General features: G+C 51.0%; 2 protein-coding genes and 1 long non-coding RNA gene across 9 annotated transcripts in view; 1 reads left to right on the top strand and 2 right to left on the bottom strand.

Annotated features, from left to right (window-relative positions):
• Positions 1–200, bottom strand: part of LLGL2 (LLGL scribble cell polarity complex component 2) — a 32985-nt gene extending 32785 nt beyond the window's left edge. For 2 of the 3 annotated variants that reach the window (XM_066200452.1, XM_066200453.1), the window contains exon 1: positions 101–200. The gene's annotated coding sequence lies outside the window, so the exon portion shown is untranslated. The remainder of the gene's footprint in view (positions 1–100) is intronic. The other variant, XM_066200454.1, reaches the window with a different exon arrangement.
• A 1586-nt stretch (positions 201–1786) lies between these two features.
• TSEN54 (tRNA splicing endonuclease subunit 54) lies at positions 1787–10620 on the bottom strand. 2 transcript variants are annotated; one of them, XM_066200654.1, is made up of 12 exons: positions 10546–10620; positions 10025–10177; positions 8952–9015; positions 8728–8811; positions 7990–8088; positions 7629–7681; positions 7191–7289; positions 5475–6103; positions 4950–5010; positions 4137–4253; positions 3483–3527; positions 1787–3041 (listed from the first exon to the last, which is right to left on the bottom strand). In XM_066200654.1, the coding sequence occupies exons 1-12, from the start codon at positions 10572–10574 to the stop codon at positions 2891–2893; spliced, it is 1584 nt and encodes a 527-aa protein (XP_066056751.1). In that variant the 5' UTR covers positions 10575–10620; the 3' UTR covers positions 1787–2890. The 2 variants fall into 2 exon arrangements, with proteins under 2 accessions (XP_066056751.1, XP_066056753.1); XM_066200656.1 differs by lacking the exon at positions 3483–3527.
• Positions 10621–12631: 2011 nt separating this feature from the next.
• LOC136299211 (uncharacterized) lies at positions 12632–25353 on the top strand. 4 transcript variants are annotated; one of them, XR_010723466.1, is made up of 7 exons: positions 12632–12664; positions 12766–13186; positions 20160–20270; positions 21064–21216; positions 21709–21855; positions 25020–25122; positions 25263–25353. It is a non-coding gene; the product is annotated as an uncharacterized lncRNA (long non-coding RNA). The 4 variants fall into 4 exon arrangements; XR_010723465.1 differs by having other exon boundaries at positions 12638–12885; positions 13026–13186; XR_010723464.1 differs by having other exon boundaries at positions 12638–13186; positions 20160–20229.
• The last annotated feature ends 220 nt before the right edge of the window (positions 25354–25573 follow it).

Below are 25573 nucleotides of genomic sequence, written 5' to 3'. Positions count from 1 at the left end.
CGGAGAGCTCTGCCGCCGCCGCGCCGGCCGGACCCTCCGCCGGGACCCCTCCCGGGAGCCCCTCCCGCCTCCCCGCGAGGCCCCAGCAAGCGGCGCTCACCTGCGGGGGCTGGGGCCGGGCCGCCCCGGCCGCGCTCCGCTCCGCGCCCGCTCCCCCTCAGCTGCACGGCGGCGGCGGCCTCGCTCCGCGGGCACCTCCGGGCGGGGCGCGGCGGGGCGGGGCCTGGGGCGGGACCGCCCGGGGGCAGGGCTTCGCTATGCAAACAGCGAGGGTGGGCGGAGCGTGGCATGCAAATAAGGCCGAGCCGCGGCTCCGCCTCTTTTTCAGCCAGCGCGCTCATGAATAATTCAGCAGCGCGCTCGCTGTAGCCAATCAGGGAGCGGCACCGCGCGGCTCGGGGAGCGCGGGCACCCGGCACCGGGAGAGGCGGCCCGGGAAAAGGCCGGGAGAAGGCCGGGAAAGGCAGCGGGGAAAGGTGGGCGGCAAACCGCCTCCGGGGCCGGGCTCCAGGGCCCTTCTCCCGGCTCCAGCCCCGCAAGGGAACTCCCAACTTTCACAGCCTTGCCTGAGAAAATAGACAGACTTTACAGAAAGTCGAAGCCTGCGCTCGAGAGACACACACAGGTCTCGCTGCACAGCCCGGCAACAGCCAGCCCGTGTCCTGCTGCAGGAAACAGCAGATGGACAAGGAAGCTGTATGTATGTAGAGGGCAATGGCAGGGGAGGGTCTGCGCACTCTACATCCATGCAAAAACTTGAAATTACCTCTGACAAGAGTCCAGTAACAGTATTTCTCCCGCGTTTCCAAAAGTGATGGTTTTCAAATATTCAGTTCTCTCATCTTCTTGCAACGCTCAGCCGATCTGCATCACAGGCCAAAATGGAGCAGAGGTATCAGTCTGGATCATGCTCCTCTTCTGGGGTGGGTAAAGGCACCATCAGATGTTATGGTGCTGAGCAAGGCAGCCAGTTTCTCAATCCTCCCTGCAGTGGTTATTAAATTGTAATTGTCTTGTGCTGAATCAGGGAGTCTCTGCCCCAGCGAAACTCACTGGGTGGCTCTCGTAGAGTTCATCGATACAATTCCACCTTGGCATAAGGAGATGAGACTGATTGAAATCAACGGGAGTGAGTTTGACCTAATTCCAGGACAAACATGAGCCCTGTGGGTCAGGCTGGAGCTCTCCTGGCTGCGCCTGTTCTTAGAAACTCCCTTCCCACCGCCTTTAATCTGTAAAACAGTCTGGGAGAATGCTGAGGGCAGCTGGGGCTGCCAACCCCGGCTTTAAGGAGAACTATGCGAGCCAAAGCACTGCTGGAAGGAGGAAGAGGAAGGGGAGGGAGCGTGGGAGGAGCCGTCAGACCCTCACCTCAGGAGAGCCCTGCCGACTCCCAGCATCTGATAACCGGGGCGTGTGTGTGAAACGGGAGCAGGCGCTGGCGGCAGAGCCCCGGCACCCTGGGCTACGATACCTTTGACCACGCAGAGGAGGAGAATGAACGAGGAAGAGGTGTCGTGTGCCGACAGGAACTGCACGCGGATGCGGGGACAGCTCCAGGCTCTGAGTCACGCTGCCCTCCCCGGGAACGGGGCAGCGGCTGCAGCCAAGCGCAGACGGCGTAGGTGCAGGGTTACCAGGGTGACACAGCCACAGGGCTGGATGACCTTGAGCAGGCATTCACCAGCTGCTGCTGCTCGGGTCCCAGTAACCTCCACAGTCTCCCTGTGCAAAACTTTGCATTTCTAGGGGAATTAAGAACCACACCAAGGAACTTGCATAGTTGGAAAAAGATTTTTTTTATTGCTTAGCCTTCTCCACATCTCCAAAAGGAATAAAAAAAAAAACCAAATAAAACACATCTAAACCAGTTGCTATTACAGTTCTGAAAACTTTGATATCAAACACAGCCATGCTTAGCTCACTTCCACCCACTGAGCAGACCTCCTGGCACCTGGCACTTTTGGCATAGAGGCTAAAGCAAATTTGGTACCTAGATATCCTGGTGGAGAGCAGATTGGAAGGCTCATGAGGAATTTGTAGCTTTTTTCTTTACTCAGGGACCTCCCACGTGCAAGAAAAATAACAGGGATCCACAGCCAGAAGAGGATGTTGGGCTGAAAGAGAGGGGCTGCAGTTCAGCCCTGGTGAAACTGTCAGATACAGTGTGCTGATAGTGGTGGTCAAATTTTAGTATGGCTTAACAGTGTGTGGCCAAAATGCGTCTCAGCACAGCTGCTGCAGGAGGTCAAGCTGCCATCTGCAATGCTCTGGGGCTTTCTGTGACCTCTGGCTGATGAAATTGTGTTCAAGGCACAGTTTCCTGCTCTCGAGTGTCTGGAAACTTTCCTCCAGGTGACTGAGTTTATGGCTGTGCCTTTTTCAGACCAGAATCTGATCTGATGGTTGTTGGCACAGCTGAATGACAGAGGCTCAGGACACCAGCACTGATCAGCTTATTCTGTCCCTGACTGACCTCAGTGACACTCCAACCATTCCATTGGTGCAGCACAGTGGTTCTTTACAGGTGTCAAAAGAATCACCAGCAAAGTGATTCTAATGGTCCACAGTCAGCAAAAGATTACTCAGGAAAGGCAGGCTGGTGGTCCGTGAGGTGAAAAAGCTGGAAAGCCAGTGGCTTCAAGAACAAGCAGTGTGTACTCCAGCCCAGAAATGCTCAACTAAGCCAAGCACACTTGTGTGCTGTAAATTACACATTATGCCTGAGCCATCTGGGTGGGTGAAGCCTGTAACAGCCAATAAAGTGGCCAACTTGCCAAGGTTCCAGTTATTGCGGGCTGTTTTCTGTAGTATTTCATTAATCAGGAAAACAACTCCTGAGTAAAGCTCTTCCCTTTATCCCATCCCATTTCTGCAAGCGACAGCAACTTCACTGATTAACATCAATGGGCAGCTTGAACTCCTTCAGTGAATAGAAGGTGATTTCTCCATGATCCACCAGAGCAAACACCAGCGGGACGTCCCCACTCAGATACGTCACCTGCTTCAAAGCCCGCAGGGATGGAATCTGCTCATCAAAGCTACAGAGAGAAAAAAACATCCTGTTTGTTCTCCAAGCAAGAGGAACACAGAGGCAAAACTGTCCTGGCCAGCCATCACAACAGCTCCCTTTGGCCTGAGGAGCTGGTAGTGATCCTCCCCACCCACTTCAGTCCAAGCAGGAGGCTGCCAGCCCTGAGAGTGAGTACCCAGCATGCCGGGAACTGGGAGCTGCTGAATCTTTTGCCAAGAACAAGGATAACTGCACACTGCTCCACACTGTGCCCATTAGATGTGGCTCACAGGGACATTGGCAAATGGCCAATCCACTGCAATCTTAATACCTTTGCGCTGGGAAGATCTTAAGGTTACTGGGATCAACATCTGACCTGCTTTTCCCTCCTTTTAATTCTGCAGAGTCTGTTTGCTCATCAATGAAAATAATTATGCAACAAAGATCATCCTGCTGGCTCATGACATACCTTGGTAAAACTGCATTACCACCTTCCTTGCTCTGTCTACTACAGCTGCAGAGAGCAGAGGGACAGTTTTAGTAAAGCAAAATGAGAAAAGGCAGAAACTGAACTTTGTACCTAGCTATGGAGTTTAAGTATCAGGTTCTGGATCCAGCAAGAAAGGGGACACCTACCCTCTGTTCTCAGTGATCTTAACATCACACTTAACAAAGATCAAAATACTGAACCCATGGCTCAGAGCCTGTAGCAACTCTGGGGAGAGTTCATCTCTGCAGAAATCCACAGTGATCTGCACTGAAGATTCAGCTCCTGCAGCACTGGGTTCTACCTGAATTTCACAAGCATTGCATAAAAGCTGTAGCTTCTTTCTCCTGACTCCCAGTAATTCAGTAATTCAATGAGCAGCAACCAGATGACCAAATAGCGTGGGTTGAGTGCAGGGGCAGGGGGAAGGGAGGAACTGTCAGCCACAGCCTCCAACAAAGGAGGAGGAACTGAAAGAAAAAAAAAAATCCGGGGCAGGACCACCCTCAAGGGAGACACTCTGATGATCTGTAAAGCTCACAAGATGCTGGGTCATTTACAGATCATTAGATCTGGACTTCGTTTCCACAACAACAATTGCAAAGTTTCAGAAACAGCACGAAGACTCAGGGGTACCTCCGAACACACATCCTGACATGGGGCTTCCCAGGGTTTGTCTTCTTAAACTTGGACACAGCATCTGCTTGATACACGTTGAAGTCTATCTTCATGGCCTCTGGGTCCTCCTGCAGCCTGCAGGGGAACACACCCACACAGGTATGGGATTGAAACACTGCAGGGTACAGGTACAGCAGAGAAAAGAGGGAGCAAAAACTCCCTTTAGTTTGGTCTAGTTTTGACTAGTTTGGGTCCCTTGAAAGATTTGACTCCTCAACTGTTTTAATTACTTTCCAGAGCTTCCCTGTAGTCAGACCACATCAAGATTCTTGCTCACACCTTCCCCACACCCTCACAAGAAGCAGCACTAACAAAGGAGCAAAGTACTGCAGGGACTACACACAAGCACCACACACTCTGAGGCAGGAGCAGAACCTGAAGACCCAAAGCCAAGGTTTTGTAACCACTGAAGCAGAGATGGCAGCACATTCCAGGGATGAGGCACAGGTAAAACCAAATCGAACCTCTGGAGGAGATACCTTGCTGGGGTGCAGAGAGGAAAAGGCAGGATAAGAGAGGAACCCTGCTGTTTTAATTGGCCTGGAAAGCCCTGGCTCTGTTGCTGCAGGACCTGGTACTTCATGGAAATGTCACCCCCTCACTAGAGATGCAAGAGGGTCATGGAGCAGAGCACTGGATTCTCTTGGCACCCTGGATGCGAGGCAGCTCCCAAACTGCTGGAGGGAGCACCTCACAGACCTCACAAGCAGGGACAGTCACAAGACACTCCCCACTCCCCAAGAGCTCCAAGCCGACTGGCTGGATACTAACCGGGAAGCTCCATCCAGGATGTGGGAGGGCTGCAGCACACTGATCTGCTGGAGGAGCGCAGCTGGAGGGAGAAAGAACGGGAAAGGATCAGACCAGCAATTTCCCTCCCAGGGCACTCCAAGCACTCCACACCACCCATGAGCCTTCCTTCTCTGACAATGGCTGGCAGCTCCACAGTCACCACTGGCTACTTCAAAGACCTCAACTTCCTCATCTCCTCCCAGCGCACAGCCCAGACACTCTGCAGTTGCTTTGCATCTTGCTGGCCCTGACTGCACATGCCTAACAGCCCAGCAGGAGGGACTGCAATACAGCAGGACATGGGGAACAGATTAGAAGCCCTCCCAAGGCTCTGTTTATCCTGGCACTTGAGTGGGCTATAGAAAGATTCTCCTGCTCAAAGTACTGTCCCCAAAACTGATGTTCAGCTTCTCTATGTCATCCCTTTTGCTGCTGCATACCAGGCACTCTTTCTCAGAGCTGAGGGAGAGAAAACGCTCCCTGTCAAGTTCCCAGAGCCACTACCTGGGGAGGTCACCTCTTCTGGCCGCAGCAGCGGTGTGACAGCTTGGTCCCAGAGGTGTGATGGTCGATTCCAAACCCTCTGCTGCCTCCTCTGCTCCAAGAGGGCTTTGTACTCCTGCCAGTTGGAGCAGCGCCTCACCTCCTGGTCGGCATTGACACTGCTCTTGTACCTGCTCTCCCTCTCCCGCTGCCTCCTCTCCTTCCGCGACAGCTTCTCCTGCTTCTGGTTGATCCGTGTGCACCAGGAAGCTGCATCCACCTCCCTGCCTGGCACGTGCTCTGGCAGGAGTCTGCTGTCAGGGGAGGGCAGATGTGTGCATGGCTCATCTGAGGCCAAGTTGGGAAAGGCAATGGTGGTAAAATCCCAGCGGGGTGCATGGGTGCCAGTGCTGCTCTCCCTGTGGTCTCCAGCCTGCCTGCTGGAGAAACTCAGAGAGTCCTTTTGTCCTGTATCAAGAGGAACTGGCATTGACTCCCCCGCTGCACTGCCAGCATCTGATTCCTTTGGCTGCACTGACAAGGGCTTTTCATCCAAGGGAATGGAGTCTCCATAGTCACCTCCATCTTTGCTGGAGGTCCCTTCAGCTTCTGGAAGGTCCTCATATACTTTATGTTTCTTCTCATGCAACCTAAAGACAAAGGAACAGTAAAAAATTCAGGGAGAGCATGTGGTAGAACTTTCTCTGCTTTAAATCCTGCCTGCCCCCTGCTAACAGGAAGAATGCAGTCTGCCAAGCCTGAAGAAAGGACAGCAAAGATGGGAGGAACCCCCAGACAGGTCTGCAAACCCTTGACAACAACCTCCTTGTTGGTGAGACAAATGAGAAAAGAAAAAAGCAGGTCAAAACTAAACAGTGAATGCCAAAGGCAGAATAGACTTCTGAGAAGTCCTGCACAAGGTTTGACTTCAATGTCCAAGAGAATCCCAGCCTTGATTTGTATAGACAATATTCCCAACCTGCCATGCCAGGTCCACACCTCAGACATTGACCCAAAGACCTCCATGCAAACATGATGGGACTTCAGCCAAAGCAGCACAGGCCAGGCAGAAACCTGCCTGCCAACCCCTCTTACTGGAGTGAGATTCAGACCCTGAATCCAGAGAAGATGGGGTAGTTCTTGGATCAGCAGTTCAATCTCCCAGTTCCTACAATTCCACAACTCCTCAGGAACTGATTTACTGTCAAGAGACTCTCCAGCCTCATCCTCCCCGTTTCTGAAAGGCTGACGCCACCTCCTGGGAACTGCCAGAATTATGAGCAAAATTACTCATTGTCAGTTTGTGGTGATGTTTTGGACACATGCAAGCCCCAGGATGCAACTCTGCTCTCTGCTGCTGAGTCTTGGCAGGTAAGTTGGACTGAGGAGGTGGATAAGTGCAAGATGTGCACTGTGGTAGCTGTGCTCCTGCTGAAAAAGTAGGAGGAGGCACCTGACACGTGTTCCTTTTGCACTGACCTCTCTACCCTTCTCTTGAAGCATCTCAGCACCACAGCTGGGGGACTTGGGGTCAATTTGCCCCTCTCAGCCCTGGCATGAAGCACACATGTGACAAAAGGGAACACTGCAAAGTGCTGCACTGCTTGGGGATGGCCAAGAGTAACGGTGCCAAGGTCACCCTCAGCAGGAGGGCCTGGAGACACTGCAGCAAAGCAGCTGTTCCTGAGCCAGCGTGGCCTGAATGGGATGGGAGAAGGCTTTGGGCCACAGCCTTACCGGGGGCTGGAACTCCTCCTCCTCTTGCGATGGTGTTTCCCAGAGCTCTTGCAGTGACTTTCCAAGTTCAGCTGCCTCTCGTAGGGAGACGGGACAGCGCTGGAAAGAGAGGCCAACACAGAGGCTGAGAGCAGGGTGAGGTAGTGGAACTACCTTCTGCTCAGCCCCCAGGATACAGCAACCAAAGGCCCAGAAAATGCCCCCAAGTGGGACCAAGATGGCCCTCAGTTCACGCCCCATTTCATGTTCCAAATCACCTCCTAGGGAGGAAGGAGCAAAGAAGGGTAGAGTGCCACTTTTAGCCTTTTGTCCTCCCAAGAGGTGGAATGTAGGGCCAAAGTCCTCTTCTCTGCCATCCCCTGGGGCCAGGCAGTGGGTACAGAGAGTCTCAGGGTCTTCAGAAAGGAGAAAGCAGCACAGGAAGGAAAAGTTGGTTACCTGGGGTCGAATCTCAGTACAATATAACCCAGTTGCTTCAAGTGGCTGAACACCTTAGAGCAAAGGAAAGCAAGTTTAAATGACAGTCCTAAACACAAACAATTTACTTCAGTTCCACTACGACTGAGTGAACACAGTGTGACACTCGCAGAGGAGAAAATACCAGGGTTAGGACCCAAAGCAAAGGTGGGGAAACAGGAACTGAATATCTGGAAGAAGGTGAGTGGGAACAACTGAGGATGATTTCCCTCCCCTTCCCTCCCAGATCATCCTACCCTGCTTCCAGCCAGTGGAAGAGCTTGTGGCAGAGGCTGGGCTTTCTGCCTTCATCCTCCTGCAACAGCTGGAGGTCCCAACACACCTGGTAATGTGACAGGCTCATTGCCTCCTGGCACAACAGGGTCTCATAGGCTTCCTGGATGGACAGGGGCACGTCTCTGTAAAAGAGCTGGACAGAGCCCTGCAGGGCAGAAGCTTGGTGTGAGTCACAGGAACAAATCTATCCAAGCTCACACCAGTCCTAAGACATTTTATTGCCATCAATCTGTTTACAAACTATTTGCAAGAATGCCAGGGGTAAAAAAGCCCCACTTTTGCGGCCAGAATTTAAGGGATGGCACCAGACACACACAATCTGTTTGTTTTGTTAAGAGATAAAGGTTCCCTTTAGATCAATGCACCAATTCTACTGATAACAGGCTTTGATGGAGAGACAAAAAAAAAACCCCCTCTCTGCAGCATAAGAAATCCAGCTGAGCTCTAAGGAGCATTTCTGCAAACAGAGAAGCACTGAGCACAACATGGTCTCACTACTCTGTCTGCCACATTTAAATGTCTTTCTGCCATATATACTGGAAAGAAATCCCAAGCAGCAACCCCAAAGATCTCTGCTTAAGCTGAATGAAGGGGCCACAGATCCAACAAACACACTGCCAGTGACACAGAGGCTGTGTGAGAGTACAAAGCATGAACCCACAGCCTGGTGACAAACAGGTCCATCAGTAACAGGCTGAAAGAGACAATTCCTTGAGAACCAGATGTTTATCTGGTGCTACAGCTCCTCCAGTCAGTGAGGACCCAGTACCCTCATCCTACTTACACACTCCAGCAGGTACAGAGCTTCCTCGGGCAGCAGACATTGTTTGCCTCGTTCTGAGAACCCCATGGTGTGCCAGAACTTCCCCTGGAACAGGAGCACAAATCCCTGATGGGCTCTGGCTGCTCCCTGCTGACAGCCAGGCTCCCTCCCATTGCCAGGTGCAAATTAAGTAATCTGTGAGGCAGCAGGAGATGATGGTACTGAGCACACTCTGTGGCACTCACCGCAGGGGACTTCAGCTCCACGATGCCCTGTTCTGGCTTCCACTCAGCTTTCACCAGATTGCCCCTGAGAAGGTTAAGGATTAGTCTGTTACTGCCAGTGTGGCCTACAATCAGCTCCCGGTGTAGCAACACAATAAGCTCAGGAAGGTGTCAACAGACAGGAAATTTCCAGGTGGCATTTTTAAAAAGCATTAGAAAGACATCATCCCCTGGATCTAGCAGCATCAATTTATCATCATCAACCAGTTAAAAGTTTCTTCAGTCAGCACCACAGAAACACGTCCACAGGCTACACCCGCTTGCTGGAGGTGCGTGGCTTAAGCCAGGATACGTGGATATTGAGGAACTAACACAGGTTACCCAGAGAAGCCACATTCCTGTGTTCAAGGCCAGGTTGGATGGGGCTCTGAGCAACCTGCTCTAGTGGAAGGTGTCCCTGCCTATGGCAGGGAGTCCAATGGGGTGATCTTCAAGTCCCTTCCAAACCAAACCATTCCGCGATTCTGTATCATACAATTATTCAGCTGCTGCCAAGACATCCTCAAACCACTGTACCCCACCCACGGGGACTCATTGGGAAAAATTAACAGCTGCAGGCCAAGCAGAGAAGGGGTGTGTGGAGAAGTGGGTGTGAATGTCTCACAAGTGAAAAGTGCTAAAGTGTTGAAACCACCAAAACTGATAAACCAGGGATACTGACACCTGGTCAGATCTGCACGAGGCCATACAGGAGCATCAACAAGACGCTCTGCAACTTGGATCATACCTAACAAGGCAATGGCTGCTACCTGCAAAGGCTACAGGATTATACAACCACCTGTGAAAACCAAGAGCCCTGCGAGGGACTTTCTGAAGCCACAGGTGTGCCAGCAGGTCCCTGTGCTCCAACAGTGTCGCACTGCTGCTGCTGCATTGAGTGCAGGTGAACTGCGAGGGGCCTACTGTGCTGACCAACACCTCCTGCTACCAACAGCTCGACCCCACCGGTAACCCCCGAGCCGTGCTCTGCCCGCCGGCATCACCCCTTCCACGGGGAAAGCCATTCCCAGCGCCGCTCCCAGGGATGGACTTACGGCCGCTCCGGGCGTTCCTCGGACAGCAGCCGCCACTGCTCCTCGCAGCAGCGCCGCAGCCTCTCGGCCTGCCGGGCCGAGCCGTCGGGGAGGAAATCCTTCTGCCCGCGGGAGCCCCGCGGGGCCTGGCGACCCTCGGGCTGCTCCGCCGGGCTGCGGGGCGACAGCGGGGCGGTGAGGGACGGGAGAGCGGCCGACAGCCCCGGCACCCCGGATCGCAGCGCCCCCTCGGCCTCCCCGTACCGTGGGTCCCCCGGTGCCCCCCCGATCCCCCTGTACTTGAGCACCCCTCCGGATCGCCGTGCCGCGGGTTCCTGCGGTGCTTTCCCCACGCCCCGTACCGCGGATCGCCCGGCCCCCTTTATCGGTGGTTCCCGCCGGTGCCTCCCAGGTCCCCCATAGCGCAGGCTCCCCCGGTGCTCCCGCGGCCTCCCGTAGCGCGGGTGGCGCCGGTTCCCCACGGCACCTCCTCGGCCCCCTCACCGCGGGTTCCCCCGGTGCCTTCCCCCCACCCGCCCCACCTGAGGCGGCGGGACCCGCCGGGCTCCATGGGCACGTGCCGGACCAGCGTCCTTCCGCCGCCGGGCACGAGCGCCGCCAGGAGCGGCGGGCGCCGCCAATGCGCCCCCTGGCGGCTCGGAGGACTGCGAGCGGCGGGGACCGAGCACCGGGAAGGGACCGAGCACCGGGGAGGGATCGAGCACCGGGGAGGGACCGGGGAGGGATCGAGCACCGGGGAGGGACCGAGCACCGGGGAGGGACCGAGCACCGGGGAGGGATCGAGCACCGGGGAGGGATCGAGCACCGGGGAGGGACCGGGGAGGGACCGAGCACCGGGGAGGGACCGGGGAGGGACCGGAGGGGGACGGCAGGGGGCGGAACACCCAGGGCCGGGCCCTGCGGAGCGACCGGGCTGTGTACGGGCTTTTGCCCCGGGCTCTGACCCCGACCCGCCGTGCTGAGCTGCCGCCGCTTCACACCCGCCGCTCCCGCACGGCGCCTCCGCAGCCGGCGTGGGGAGAAGGGAGGGTGAAACAAATCACGCATTGGAATAAAGGGCAGGAAGATCGCGCACCGATAAATGATACGGGTAAAACAGGCTAACAGGCTAGGTTTAAGTTTAAAAAAAAAATAAATTATTTGTTGGCTAATTAATATTAGTTCTGGGCTTGGATATCTTCTCTGTTTGGGCTTCTGGAAAGGAGCGCAGCACCTGGACCACCTGTCCTTTGACCCAGCCATGCAGCTCACATCACCTTCTATCACGTTTTCCCCCCCACCCCTCTCTTCCTCACTGCATTTTGCCCTTTCTATAAAAAAAAACATTTCCCCAAAGGAAAATGCATTCTTAAATAATTCATTCATAAAAAATTATGGTATAAATAATTATTAAATTCTCATAAATTCTTAAAATCTTATCAATTCAATGAATTCTTCGGTACATTTTTCCAGCATCACTGACAGGCTCAGCTCTCAGCTGTGCCCTGCCTTGTGGAGCCAGCCAGAATGTCTGGAAGTGGCTGTGTCCTGCCCACTGGGGCAGGAGGATTGTCCCTTCAGTGGTGTCACTATTTCTCCTGGCTCAGGCTTCAGCTGTGGCTGGTGCCGTTGACTGCCTGGTGCGTGGAGCGATCCAGTGGAGCTGGAAAACACAAAATCACTCTGCACCACAGCCTCACACCTCTGCCAACGTGGCTGGACTGGCTGCCAGGGAAGGCACGGACAGATCTGATGGGGAAACGCACCAAAAGTTCATGTTTCACCTCAAACCCATCTCCTGTTGCTGTGGGAAGTCTCACAGGAGGCACTGAGCCTCAAGTAGGAAAAACACAGCGTTTCTCCCCACCAGAGTCCCTGGTTCCAACTGTGGTTTCCCAATAAAAACCCTTTGACAAGATGCCAGCATGGGGAGATGAATGTAAAAACCATTCCCTCCCATTTTCCACTGAACTGATTTAAATTTTGCTTCCTGCCTCATTATTTCCTTCTCCTGAATTGAGCCTTCACCTTGTGAGGGGGTCAAGTGATTTTGGCCAGCAGTGCCTCTCCATGGCATGCGGTGGGACAAGAACTCATGGATGGGGTGAGTGAGGGGCAAAAGGCCGTGCAGGGGCAGGGGTTTTTCACCCCGATTTCCAAAAAATAAATGTAGTTTGGAGACTGCTTGGACTGCCTGATTATCACATAATCCCAGGACTCCACATCCTGTGGCTTTCAACTTTTGGGCTGTCACTCCTTTGTTTAGCTCAGTCTTCCCTTAAAATAGCTGTGTTTAAATTGCTCAGGGAAAAGCTCTGATCCAGAATTTGCTTTTGTCACCCACTGTGATTACAAGACCCAGAAATGTCAAGACTAATCTCGGTTCATGTTTCTTTTGAATACTGGGATTTTAGCTGTCATGTGGTGGGGGGAACGTCCTGTTCCTCTCAGGGGCACCAGCAGAGCCTTGTCGGGATGGGACTCATGCTCTCCCCAACTGGATTCTCTTATCAGCCCTAATTCCAAGTGTCATCAGCTGGGTGTGGGTGGTCTTGGGGGCTGCACTTCCTATCCTCCACTTACAAATGGAGGGTGAGGTGGGTCTTTTTTTTTGCTTTTCCTTTAGGTGTTCTGGGTTTGGGTTAGGATTTTTAATATCAGGTTTCTGTCCAGCTGCTTTGAAATTGTAACTGTGGTACTCATAGTAGGGGTTTTTAATGAGTTTCTTTCCTTAAATTTGGGGTCTTCTTACCTTTGTTCAGGGTGGAACCTGAATGCATTTTGAGTGGAGCTTGACTGTCCTGGGTTCTCTTTGTGGCCGGGGTTGTGAAAAGAAGCTAAAATAATGGTCACTGAGCTGAGCAGTGATGGCATCTGGCACTGTGAGTGAATGGTCTGCTCGGGGGGTCCTGGGAGCTCAATAACAATGGATGTGGCACTGTGAGCCTGGGGGCTGCTGGGCAGGAAGAGTGTGGGTGTGTGGCACCAGGGAGCAGAGCAGGATCCAGCCCTTGCTGTCCAGGTGGCAGGGGAAACCTTGGAGGAAGCTGATGGTGGAGGCTAAAGCTGCTGCTGACTTCCCTGTGGGATACTGCCTTCATCCCAAGCAAGAAAGGGCTTGATTTGTCTGGAGAGATACTACACTGAATAAACCAGAGCAGCACACGTGGGCTCTTAAAGCAGGTGAATGTGGTGCAGTTACTCAATTTGTTGTGGTGGGGTTTGTTTGTTTGTTTTCTGATTGTGGAAAAATGTTAGCAAATTGTAAAAAGACTATTAGGATTAAAAACGGGGGCTGGCTGCCTCTTCTGAACAGGGCAGCCTGCTCCTGGTTCTCCCTCCTGCTTCCGACCCCACTCCAGGTGGGAGCAGAGCTGTGATGTGTGAGGTTGGGTTTGAGTCCTTCCAGCCCTTTTCAGTTGTGCTCAAGTCGTGTTTGTGCAGTCCATGTGTTCACAAGTTGCTCATGGTTAACTCCTGGATGAACTTGGTGTAAAGAGACTCTGTGTTTTTTGAAAAAACAGGAGAAGGTTTGGCCTAGGGGTTGTTTTTCTAGTTTCAGATAGCACAGCCAGGTGGGAATTGCATGCTCTGTGCTGGAGCAGAGCAGCTCTGCCAGGTACAGCTACCTGCTTTAATCCCTGTGTTAACAACTCCTGCAGTTCCTGGCAGGGTGTTTGGAAATATTTTAGTAATTCTGCAAAAACCAGCTGTGCCTCAGACTTTACAAATGGTAACACTTGGAAAACAGTGTCTGAGATATATAACACTGCCCATCCTCTTGCCTTCATTGCAACACATGGAGTATGTTTGGATACCAGGAGGATTTGTTTGTAGCTGCTTTGTGTGATTTGGGGCAGAAAAGGATGTTACAAAAGTTCAAGTCCAAGTTGGATGGGGCTTTGAGCAGCCTGGTCTAGTGGAAGGTGCCCCTGCTCAATTCAGGGGTCTGGAAAGGGTTGAGCTTTAAGGTCCCTCCAAACCCGAACCACTCTGTGATTCTATGAAACTCCCTAAAGCTGGCAAGTGCTTCAATTCTTGTGTGTGTTGCAATACCTGTGGTGTTATCACAGTGGGTCTGAGCTGTGCCCACATCATGACTGCCCAACAAACCTGTAATCATAGGTGAGCTGTAGTTCAGCAATCAGTTGTCCGATTTTTATTATACTTGATTATATTCTAGTGGAAACATCTCAGTTCTGAGCTTTCAGAGCATCATTTAGACAACTTCAACTTTCTTACAGTAGACCATGAGAAGGGGTGGTTTGGCAGTCTGTTCCAACAGGATTTGGCAGACCTTGAACATACACTGAAGTATTTGGGTTTGGATGCAAAGCAGGTAATGGTGTCAGGTGTTACAGCTTGTCTGGGAGGTGTGGGATCTCTCTGTTTTCTGGCCTCACCTGGGAGTCTTTTGGCAAATTCCTTATTGCTTTAGGATGCCTGTGATCATTCCCACAGCGTGTTACAGCTGGGAGTTTGGGCAGGGCAATGGAAAGAAACTTTTGTCCAAACAGGAGATTACTGGGGAGGGTTTCTGGGCTAAACTTCTGTTGTCACTCATCAGGGCTGGGCTTGGAAGATAGAAGGAGATTTTTAAGGAGAAAAAAAAACAAAACAAAACAAAAACAAATATGCCTTTGAGAATAGAACTTTGAGGATTAAGCAGTTAATACCTCTCCCTAACCACTATGTGCTCTGGTTTGCTGACATCTACCACTGCCTCCTGATGGCTGAGAAATGGAAAGAGCTTAAATTTCACTCTGTCTTCTAAATATGTGGTAGAAATTGCCTTTGTGTGACTTTCCATACTGCAGGACAATTCTTGAGGCTCTGCTTGGTAGCAGAAAGATGGTTAGTATCATTATGCAGGGCTGTGGTACACAATCAGCTGCTAGAAACCCCAGTACTGATCTGAATCTCGGCTTTCAAATGCTTCTGTGTGACTTTCTGGTGCAGCTGTCTGTTAGGCATCTAAGGATTTATTTGCAATCACTTACTGGAAACTGCACTTTGTTAATTATATGTGAAAACCAAAGAACCACAGGCAGTGTCCAGCAAGATTGATTGAAATAATCAGGAGCCTTTCTTCCCTCAGTGATGTGCTGGGCTGAGCTGGAAGAAGTGCTGAGTTATTTCTGTCTGGAGAGAAAGACTGAAGCTTTCCTCGTTTCCCCAATTTGCCTTGGCATCCTGCTTGTGGTTCAGCTGGACAGACTGACACTGGGGTGCCTGCCTGGGGTGAAGGAGCCTCACTGTGCAGTTTGAGGCTACAGATTATGCTCCTTGCTCAAGTTTCACGACTTCTGCAATGTGTTTGTGCTCACCAGGTAGTTGGAAATGTCTTGCCTGGCTTTAGTCTGGAGAAAAAAATTAAAATCCTGCTGCTTCTTGCTGGGTATTCCATGAAAGGAGAGGCCTGACAGGAAAATGCCTTCCGGTTGGAGACAAGTGACTGAGTCAGGACACCTAGGGTGCCTTTGGCTTGTGCTGGAGACTGAGAGGGAGGAAATATTGTTTAAGGCAAGGAACTGGGAGATTAAGGATCTGCTCTGCAGTGTCTCATTAGCTTGTGAAGCTTCAGGCTATTCCTTACCTGCTCTGTGCACGCCAGGCTTTAAACCAAATGGAATGAACAATTCATGCCATGCTGCCTGTGTGGCTGAGTCCAGAAGCAGAATGAGATGTGAAGCAGCAGGTGATGGTGTGCTCAGAAAGGATGAAGAGCTGTTCAGTGTCTGCACCAACAGTCCCAGGACCACTGGACTCTCTTCAGTGTCTGTGTTTCAAAGGTCTCTGTTTAGTTGATTTGGAATGCTGGTGTGTGCCTCTCTGAGCCTGAGTTTAATTCAAGTGCTACAGCAAGAGTTTAGAATAATGATGGTATTTTAACAGCTCCAACAAACAAATCAGCCTTGTGAACACCGAGTGCCATCTACAGCACCGTGACAGGTTGAGACAGCTCCAGTTACAGCACTGCAGCAGGTTGGTTTGTTCTTGGTACACAAGGCTAAAGAGGATGTTGTTCGCTTCCTTTTCTTATGGGAAGCAAACTGCCGGCAGAGTTATTGGATGGAGTGGGAAGGGATGAGTCTCCAGCTGGCAGCTGGTGTGAGGCAGGCACCGAGGGGTGGGAAGTAAGGCTGGTTGTGATTCTGCTTTGTGTTATTTGAAAGCTGGCCCATGGCAACACTTGTGGGGTGGGCTGGAGGAGCTGGCATGTCCTGTGCTGAGGAAGAAGGTGGGAAGAGGCTTCATGTGATGATTGTTGACTCCTTTGTCTGATGCTTCTGCTCTTTCTCCATGAGCTTTCACTCCACAGCATCTCTTCTATGCTGGGAGAAGGTTTGACACTATATGACACCTGTAACCCCCTTAATATCCTCTTTGGTCTCCCTCTCTCCAGAGTGTGTGGCTTCAGGAGCCAAGCTGGGAGCCTGATGCCCAGAAGGTCTTTGATCCCAAATGTCCCACTGCATGTGCCCTGTCTTTGGGGCTATTAAATAAGTGTTAAAGACTCTGACCCCTGCACAGGGCTGGCACTTGACGCTTCCCAGCCAAATGCTGGTTCTTGCATTTGAAGCTGTACACAACTTTCAGAGCCTGCACCAAGGCCATTTTGTGGCTGTAACTCCCTTTTGTTTTAAAATTATAACCTGAGAATTTTCTCTCAAATGTGCACATGGCATTTTGTGTGATTGGATTCCATCTGGAGTAAAAAGGCAGGTTTGTAGGAGTGGTGCATTTCTGCACTGGAAGAACTGTGTAAATTGAAAACCACTCAGTGCCTGAGGGCTGTTATCTTTCTGCCAGTCACGTATGGGTCTGGGTGAAGATTGTAAAGGCAGTTGTCTGCTTTTTGCTCTTCAACAAGGCTTTACGCTGAAGGACAGTAATTTTCACCTGACACAGCAAAGGTATTTTTTTGAGTCTTCTAAAACCACACTGGCAGCAGACGTGTTAGATGGAGCACTTGGGGGAGGTTTGGAGTCCAGTCTGTGTGTGCAGCAGCCCTGGGACATTTGGATGAATATTGCATGTGGCAGCTCCTGCCACACATGCAGGGACTGTCCCATAAATCCTTCCCAATAGCCAAGCTGCTTTCTCCCTCTTCTCCCATAAATTTGTTGCTAAAACTTGAATTAATTTGAAAAGCTGCATCCATGCTGGGCCCTACTGCCTGTGCTTGCCTTGGTAGAGCTCCTGGCTGTTTTGGGGAGTAGTTTATGTCCTGACAGCTGCTGCTGTTGGTTATCCTGGGGACACTGAGCTTCACAAGACCAATAGGGTGAAGGGCTGTGCCTCTCACTGCAAACCTCTGCACACTTGAGCTGTGCTTCACATGTGGCTCCAGAGCAGCTCTCTTTGGTGTGCAACTAAATTAATGTTTTTATTTATTTCATTTGGGAGCACAGAGAACTGGTGTCAGGAATCTCTCAATGCCCGTCTATGAGGTTTTGAAAGGTATGCTCAGGCTGAACTTGGGGGACGGGTTGGGATGCAATCTTTGTGTGTGGTGCTCTAAACAACGACCTGGAAAAATGATGGTGATGCCACTGAAGTGAACAACCGTGCTCCTTTCTCCTGGAAGCCTCGTTTTCCTTTATTCAGGCATTGCTGGGAGCTGCCAGTAGCTGTAGGGATGGGTAGATTTAATCAAGAAGCTGTTCCAGCAGAACTGGCTGCACAGTGTCAACTTGGGCCAGGTATAATTTTATCCTAATGCAACTGGAGAGACTTTTTTTTATTTTGCCTCGGTACATTCCTGAAAGGAGATGGAATTTATGCTGAAATACCTGGCAGCAAGCTGCCCTGCATGCAGGGGACGGCATGAGGATGGAGTTGTGTTGGAATTGATCTGCAACGTGTGTGAGCAATCATCCCACCAGCCCAGCAGGATTTGGGGTGGGAACAGGCAAGGTTAAGCCCTTTGGTTACACCTACACATCCAGAGGTAACCCTGGATACAGAAACCCTTCTGTTATCAGTGTGCAACGCTGTAACAGGATGCCTGCCCTGGCTGATAGTACCGGAGAGCAGCACTGCTATCCACTGGGGGAAATGCAGGAGCCTCCCAGGGGGTGGAGGATGGGGAATGTCTCCCTGCTTTTGCTGCTGGGTGGGAAGGAGGGATGGTTTCAGGGTGGGAGGCGAGGGCAGGGAGGTGATCTGTTCCCCACTTTGGGCCAGAAATGCTAAAGTGACTCCTACAGCTTTGGTATCAGGGGGTTTTTAAAAGGATACTGAAAGCTTGGAAGGCATGTGGAGGGAAACGCCTTGGAGGGAAGGAATGCAAGAATTCAATCTGCTTAGGCCTTATCAAATGAAGGACTGGGTGACTTAATTACACTTAAGTACTTTTCCAGATAACAAAGGGCACTTTAATCGTGCAAAAAAAAAAAAGGCACAATAAGAGTTTGTCTGAAGGATAAAATCAGACCAATTGCAACTCAAAATACTGTGCAATCTGCTAATGACTTCTACCCCAAAGGGGGAAATTCTGTCTTCAGGTGGGATGGCATGAATTGGCCAGACTTGTCTTGCATATTGACTAAACCAAGGACCTCATTTGGCTGAAAAAGACAGTCATTGGGATGGTCAGGTGGGAAGAGAGGTGTTTCCCACCGTGGAATGAGGGCAGTGGGCTCTGTTTTCAGCCCTGTGAGGCTGCAGGGTCCAGGATCTTGGACATCTGGCCAACGTCTTTGTACTGGCTGTAACAAAGCAGCTGTGCAGATAAGTGGCCTGATGGTCCTGCCTTGGTCTCCACATCCACAAACTGGTGTCCAGAGCATGTTCAGCGAGCCAGAGGCAGACCTGGTGTCCCCTGGTGTCAAGCTTGCTGGAGGCGGCTGGTGGAAATCAGCCTGTGCTCATATGAGAGCAGAGAAATTCCTTCTGCTGGCTCTGTTTTTGCACTTTTAATGCTGCTGTTGGCATTAGAAGGGCATTGTAGCCAGATTATTCATGCACTGCTAATAATTCCAGAGTGCTGTGTGCTGGATCTTGCTTTCAGTTGCTCTCAGCACTTCAGCTGTGCTGAAGCCAAGGGAGCTGTGCTGACAGATCTGAGAAAAGTCAGAATTTGATATTAAATAATTCTGCATCCGTTTCCAAAGCATGGCTATAGAACAGGAACAGCATGATCCCTGTTGCCAGAATAATTCCATTTAAATGATATATCTGCGGATGGAAAAGCCGCTGGTGGATCTGCCTGGTGGTGTAGAGAGAAATGGAGCACCAGGCTTGGAACACTTGGTAATATAAGTTTTTGTCTTTTCTTTATGGACTGGAGAGGAGAGATTTGTGGATCGAGAAGCTCTCTCCTGCTGCAGGGAGGTAACAGGGGTTCCAGGGAGGGTACAGGAGTGTGGAGGAGTCCACCCTGTGCTTGCCCTGATGCTGGAAAGACACCAGATCTGAGCCCTGTGTGTAGGGGTGAAATGGGATGGTGCAGCACGGGGCTGTGGCACCACTCTGGGATGGAAAACCTTCAGGGAAGCATTGCTCTTGATGAGATCCATTTGCAAGAAAATGGAGTGCCTTTCTCTGGCATTGAAATTCCGCCTGCAAATGCAGCCCCGGGGCTGAAGGCTGCTTGGTTCCTCTTTCAGCTCCAGTAAGGCTCCAGAAATCTAATGGTGCCTTTGAGGAAGGATCCTTGTTTAATTAAGTTGTAAGTGTTGGGAGACCAGTGAGCAATTTCCTTTGTTAGCTGCTGCCTTGCTTGGAGAATGGCTTGCCTTGTAATTAATAAAACCTCTCCCGTCTGCGTGGAAAACTGTCTGGAGACTAATGAAGGCCCAGACCCTTTCCAGAGATGCTCTTGCTACTTTAGGGACACCAGAGATGCAACTGGTTTTTGTGGGGAAAAGACCATCTGGCAGCAAAGTAGCCAGCCCCCAGGCAAGCAGGTGAATAAAATGGATGTGTCAGCCCAAAGGGTAAATAATTCCATGGGGAGAGCGGAGATGTCTCCAAGAGGTGTTGAAGGCCCAGGAGCAGGATTGCAGGACTGGGACCTCGCCATATGTTTGAGTGTTGCTGGGTCCTAGTGCTGCTGAGCTGCTCCTTTGCACAGCATGCGTGACTGTCTTGATCCTACTTGTGAAAACTCGTGTAAAACTGAAAATCAGAACATGCTCACCCACTGCAGGAGGTGTTAAAGAGCAAGAAACCTCACACAGAATCACAGGGGGAAGAGAAAAAGGCTCCAGGGTTGCAAGGTGAGCCTGAAACTCCCCACAGCAGGATGGAGAGCCCAGGGGTGAGTCTCTGTGATCCCCCAGGGTGATGGGCCTGTAGCTCCAGCTGTGCAACCTGATGTTGATAAGGATTTAGTGCTACAGACACTCACATTGACTTCGGGTGTGGTGCATGGAAAGCTCCTCTCTTTTATCGCTAATAATTCTCCAACCTAATTTCTCTTTCTCCATACAAACCAACACGTTTCCCAGCAGCTGCCTGCTAAATCCCAAGCAGGTTTTGTAATTGGCCCCATTTCCCTGGAAGCTCTGCCACAGCAAAGCAGATTTTTGTCATCTTTTCATTCCTCAGGAAAGTTTTCCTTCTCAGTGAAGAATGAACTTTTTTCATTCTGCCTTCAGTCCTTCCAGGTGTGGTTTATGGGGCTTTCTGAGGCTGGAGGAACAGTTTATCTCTGCTCCCCTGACTGCACTGTTAAATTCCTGATAATGCAAATAATCAAGAATCAAAGATATGAATTTGAACTTCCCTCATTTCCTTTTTGGTTTTTGTTGGCAGAGCTGCATTTGGGGTTCTTGCTGGTTTGCTGGGATAGAGCCCTTTGGGTTAAGGAGAAATTGAGACCACTGGATGCTGTCAGGGGCTGCTATGGGGTTTTAGACAAATCCTGATTCTCTGGTGGAGAGACCATGTACACAGCAAATCCTCTTTCAGGGGTGTCTGGTGCATCAGCGGCCTGCTGCTGCCAAAAAGCTGCATTTGGGAATTAAAGGGAAAGAAATGTGATGGAAATCCTGCAGCTGTGGGCTGCAATGGCTGCAGGACTTTAATGTTGTCCTGTTTTCATCCTGGAGGAGGATGCTGGTGATCCCGATGTGCCTCTGAATGTGTTGTCAAAGGCAGCTGCAGCTCTGTGCTTCCTCTGCCTGCCTGCAAGGTCTGTCTCAGGACAAGAATTTACCGGGAAACAGTGGAGAGTGATGGATCTGACCCTATTGCAACTTTAGGCAAGTGAGGCTTGCTGCCAGGGTCCTGTTTGCTGGGATGGGGTGTGTAAATGGGGGCTGCAGGCACCTGTGCCAGGCAGATGTTCTGCTCTTTCTTGGTGCATCCCTGTGGAGGATCCTGGTGCTGGGGGCTCCTGGTTTTCCCTGGCAGCTCTCCATGGCTGAGCACACAGGGAACACGGAGTCAAGTAAGAGCATCTCCTCCGGGGAGCCTGAAGGCTCATTCTGGATAAATTGGCTGAATCAGTCCTTGTGTTGCTGAGCAACTCTGTGGGCAGCTGGCAGTGAGGGAAGGGGCTGTGAATTAGGGAAGGATCCACATCTGCTGGCTCTAATCGAGGTCCTAGCCCTGGATGCAGACTGCAGCCTGGTTTGGCCACTTGTCTTAACTCGAGCCCTGGATGAGTGTTCGTAGCGCTGTAGTGTTCACAGATTCCATCCAACAGTGTTTGCATTTCTTCCTAATGCTTTGATCATGGTTATACATCCCAGATCCTTTGGCAAATTGAACGTCACCTGGGAGTCTGTGAGAGCTATTAACATTGATGGGCTGAGGTGCTCTGCTATCTCCCAGCTTCCTCCAGCTCTGCAGGATGGTGACACCTTTCCTCAGCCCGTTTTGGGATCACGTCCAAGGAGGTGAGAAGTTTTCCCTCCCTCTGCCTCTTGGACTGCCTGTCCCAGCAGTGCTGGTGCTGTGCTGACAGGGAGTCCTTGGGCTGCCGAGGAAGGGTGTCCTGGGGTGGGAGTGCTGGTGCTGTGGAGGGGGACATCCCACAGGTGGGGCCAGAGGGTGAAATACTGCTCTCCAAGGCTTGAGCGCTTCTACAGTGAAAAAATAACTTCTAAATTTGCCTTGTTTCCTGTTTGTCCTATTGTAGGAAAGATAACACACTTGGGCTTGCTATTCTAAAGCCATTTCTAGCCTTGGGTGCCCCACAGCTTTGGACTTTAATAATTAAGCTGAAAATCTGGTTCCTCTGAAGGGAGGTTCCCAAATAGAGCAAAAGCCTGGCACTGGTGGGCAGTGAAGCTTCCAAAAGCAAAGGGGAGTTTCTCCATGGGTTTGTGGGAATTACACTGAGCTCAGAAACTTCCCTGTTGCTGCTCTGCCTCTATCAGAAAGGAGCCACCTGGGGCAGCCACTGTGGTGGCAAGAGGCTGGTTCAGACCTTTCCAGGTGAGGGGCACTGTGTGTCAGTGCTCATGAGAGAGCCCAGCTGTTCCCTGGCCAGGAGTGGGACTCAGCTGGGGAATCTCTTGCTTGTGTGCCACAAGGTCCCAGGGCTACTCACCCTGCCTCAGGCCTGGGATCAGCGGGTCAGTGAGATCTGCTGCATCCAAAGGATGCTGTAAGGGAAGAGCTGTCAGAGGGGAATAGCTGGGCAGGGCTGGGTGAGAAGTGGTGCTTCTGAAATCCAGGCTTGTGGCAGCCAGAGAGCTTCATCTGCTGCAGCCTCTCCCTGTGGTTTGAAGGTCAATCATCTTGAGATCTGTCCATGCTGATGCTCACTGCTGGGGCTGTGGCTGTCCTGACCCCTGGCTCATCTCCCAGATCTGCTGTCCCAGCACTACCTGCAAGAAATCCCAGCAGCTTCCACCGAAATTTGCTGGTCCCTGAAAATCCTGCACTGGTTTTGCATGTGGTTCCTGGAGGCTGATTTGAATGTTTTAAGCGTTTTGGCCTCTGGTTTTGTTTGCCACCCACTCCCCTGACCTGCTTTGCACTGTGACTTTCTTCTGTTGGCTGCAGCCTGCAGTTCCCCAACATCAGTCTCCATTAGGTGACACCTCTTTACCAACATTTACATGCTCAATGTACAATCAGTTAATTGCTGTGCAATTTCTCACCCAGGTGATTTATTACAAGCTCAACCAGTCACAGGCTATAATAATTAATCTGCAAATTGAGCTTGCTTTTAAATTAAGCCATGCATTATAGTAGCACGGTGGGTAAATGCCAGCTCCTTGGATTTAGAAGGCAGTGTCACTTCTCCCACCAAAACAAACCATGGTGGCTTTAATGTGGCTTTCATGTGTCCCATCATCCCCAAACACTGGGAAGCCAAAGCAAGGATTAATCTTGGGGCACTGAGGCCAATGGGTGAGTTCATTCAATTTGCTGGGAGCCATCAGCACCAGAAACCAACTTGCCGTGTGAAACAGAGCAGCTCAAGCACCAGGCTGAAAACTAATCCTAATCCCAAACTTTGCCTCTAATCCTCTGGTGTTGGACTTGACTCAAAATAGCTTGAGAATAAGAGAAAAAGAAGATTTAATTTTTCCTTGTTTTGCAGCTTCCACAGGGCTGCATCTCTCTGATCCAGCTGGGAGAGTCAATAGGTCTCAAATGAGCAATGCTTGGTATAAATTCCTCAGTAAATACCAAACGCCGTTTTGGTTTTCTGCATCTTTTAAGACTTGGGGAGGAAAGTACTGTCATGTGGGTGGGTCCATCATTTAAAGAGGACAAAAGCTGCTGGGAACGGAGTGGTGTCAGCAGCTGGAAGTTCAGTGTTTCTGTAAAAACAGCCCTTCCTATGCCATGTGTGGTTGATCGAAACCCTAAAACCTTCCTACCTTTCCTTTTTTTGTTATTTCCCCATAAATGAATCCTTTCAGAGATGATTGTTAATCCGTCCACATTTGAGCAGGGGGTCCCAGGGGTGTCTGTGGTGCTGAGCACTGGCCGTACTGCTTCTCTCCCCCCGACAGTCCCAGTGTGGTGGGTGTTCCCCCCTCTCCCTGCAGCTGGGAGCCCAGCTCCCACCCGTTCATTCATTCATTAATCCCTTTCATTCCCTGCTCGTTTGTTCGCATCCTCTGCAGCGTGGGGAGAAAATTGCAATCTTGAAAACAAATGGGAATTCATCTTCTCTTTGGAAATAAAGGCTGGTCCATTTAAATACTTTGTTCTCTTTGAGGTTTGCCTGTGTGCAGATGAGTCTGAGGTCTCCTGTAATGGAGTGGAAGCCTCGGTGCTGGGCAGGGACAAAGCAGGAAACTCATCCCTCCTCCTTTTGGATGACTCTGTCCCCGCACCTCCCGTGCTGAAGGGGGTGAGATGTATTTTCCAGGGCAGATAGGTCAGTTTTAATGAGATACCTCTGTGCTGCTCTGGCCTCCGATGCACATGATTAAAGCAAAGAGATTTGCTGATTAGCTTGGGTTTTTCTGAAGGCTGCAAGGGTATTGTGTGGCTCCTGCCACACAATGTTTGTTCCAGCCTGTGCTCAGGGGAGGTGCTGGGCTGTGGCTCCATGTGGTTGCAGATTTGCCTGCCAGGACAATGACCTGTGTGGGAGCCCTGACAGCTCTGGAGGGACCAGGATCCAAACCCAAGAAGCTGCTTCCCTCCTAGAAGCATGAGAGAGGTTTCTTGGATTCCTGGGAGGTGAAGATGGCAGTGGCATCTCTCTGTTCTGATGCCTTATTCCATCTGATCCCTTCTCTTAGACTTGTCCTTATGGAAATCACAAGCTTTGCCTGAAACTTTGCTGGAAGAGCAGATTTAATTCCAGGCAAAAGGGACACTGGAGCCCAGCCCGCCCAGCTTCCCATCACAGCTGGGCTGGGTCCCAGTGTGTGTCCATGGCTAAACAGGGTTTTCCTGAGCCAGGTGAGCTGCTGTCACCTGAGCAAGGATGACTGTGAGCCCAAAGCTCCTGCTCTGTGGTGGGGGCATGGCTCCCTGGGGGCAAGGGACTCTGAGTCAGGCTCCTGACATGGTGGAACAAGGTTTGGGGAATTTGCTTTGTTGCCTGTGTGTGAGTGGAGGCTGATTTTTTTTTTTTTCCTCACAGAAAGTGGAATGATTCTGTTGCAAAAGTGGAATGGAGTAAGTCCTCCCAGGTTGGATGTGAACAAGCTATATAGCTCCTGCAGACCATTAAGTATTCTTAAAATGTAAGTTTCCCAATTTACAGAGATGTTGAGGTGCTCTGGAAGTGGTTGCTGCTTCCTCAAGTGCCTCAGTTTAAAGCGAGCAGATCCTTGAATGGCTTCTCTCTGTCTCATGCAAGGAATTTCTTTTCCATCTTGAATAGGCTACGTTTCCTGAAAGAAAAGCTTGTGAGAGCAATGAACTCTGGGAACTGCTTATCTGCCTTCTGAAATAAAAATGCTTTTGGCCTGAAAGCCAAATGATATCTTGCACTTAGCAAAAATAACTAAAATATACTCCATCTCACATGTCATCTGCTCACAACACTGCTCTTGATCGACTTACAAAGCTGGAATTGTTTACTGTGTGACTGACAGGGTTTAGTTAGTATCAGTTTCTGGAGGGCAGTGTAGTGAATTAAATCTTGCAAAGTGACCTCAGGAGTCTTTGCTTTGGATGAGCCCATTTTACCCT

The sequence above is a fragment of the Chamaea fasciata genome, unplaced genomic scaffold (genome assembly GCF_029207755.1).
Source record: "Chamaea fasciata isolate MVZ Bird 193981 ecotype frontalis unplaced genomic scaffold, bChaFas1.0.hap1 SCAF_19, whole genome shotgun sequence".
Lineage (NCBI taxonomy): Eukaryota > Metazoa > Chordata > Aves > Passeriformes > Sylviidae > Chamaea > Chamaea fasciata.
The sequence above is the reverse complement of the archived record's forward strand: the minus strand, read 5'-3'. Positions and strand labels throughout refer to the sequence as shown.

What these genes read in the sequence shown, in the direction of transcription:
- TSEN54 (XM_066200654.1), bottom strand. Translation starts at nt 10,574, where the DNA reads ATGGAGCCCGGCGGGTCCCGCCGCCTCAG. An exon ending in GAGGAACGCCCGGAGCGGCC is followed by an intron (nt 9,016 to 10,024) that starts GTAAGTCCATCC and finishes TAACCTTCTCAG; the next exon opens with GGGCAATCTGGTGAAAGCTG. An exon ending in TGGAGCTGAAGTCCCCTGCG is followed by an intron (nt 8,812 to 8,951) that starts GTGAGTGCCACA and finishes CTCCTGTTCCAG; the next exon opens with GGGAAGTTCTGGCACACCAT.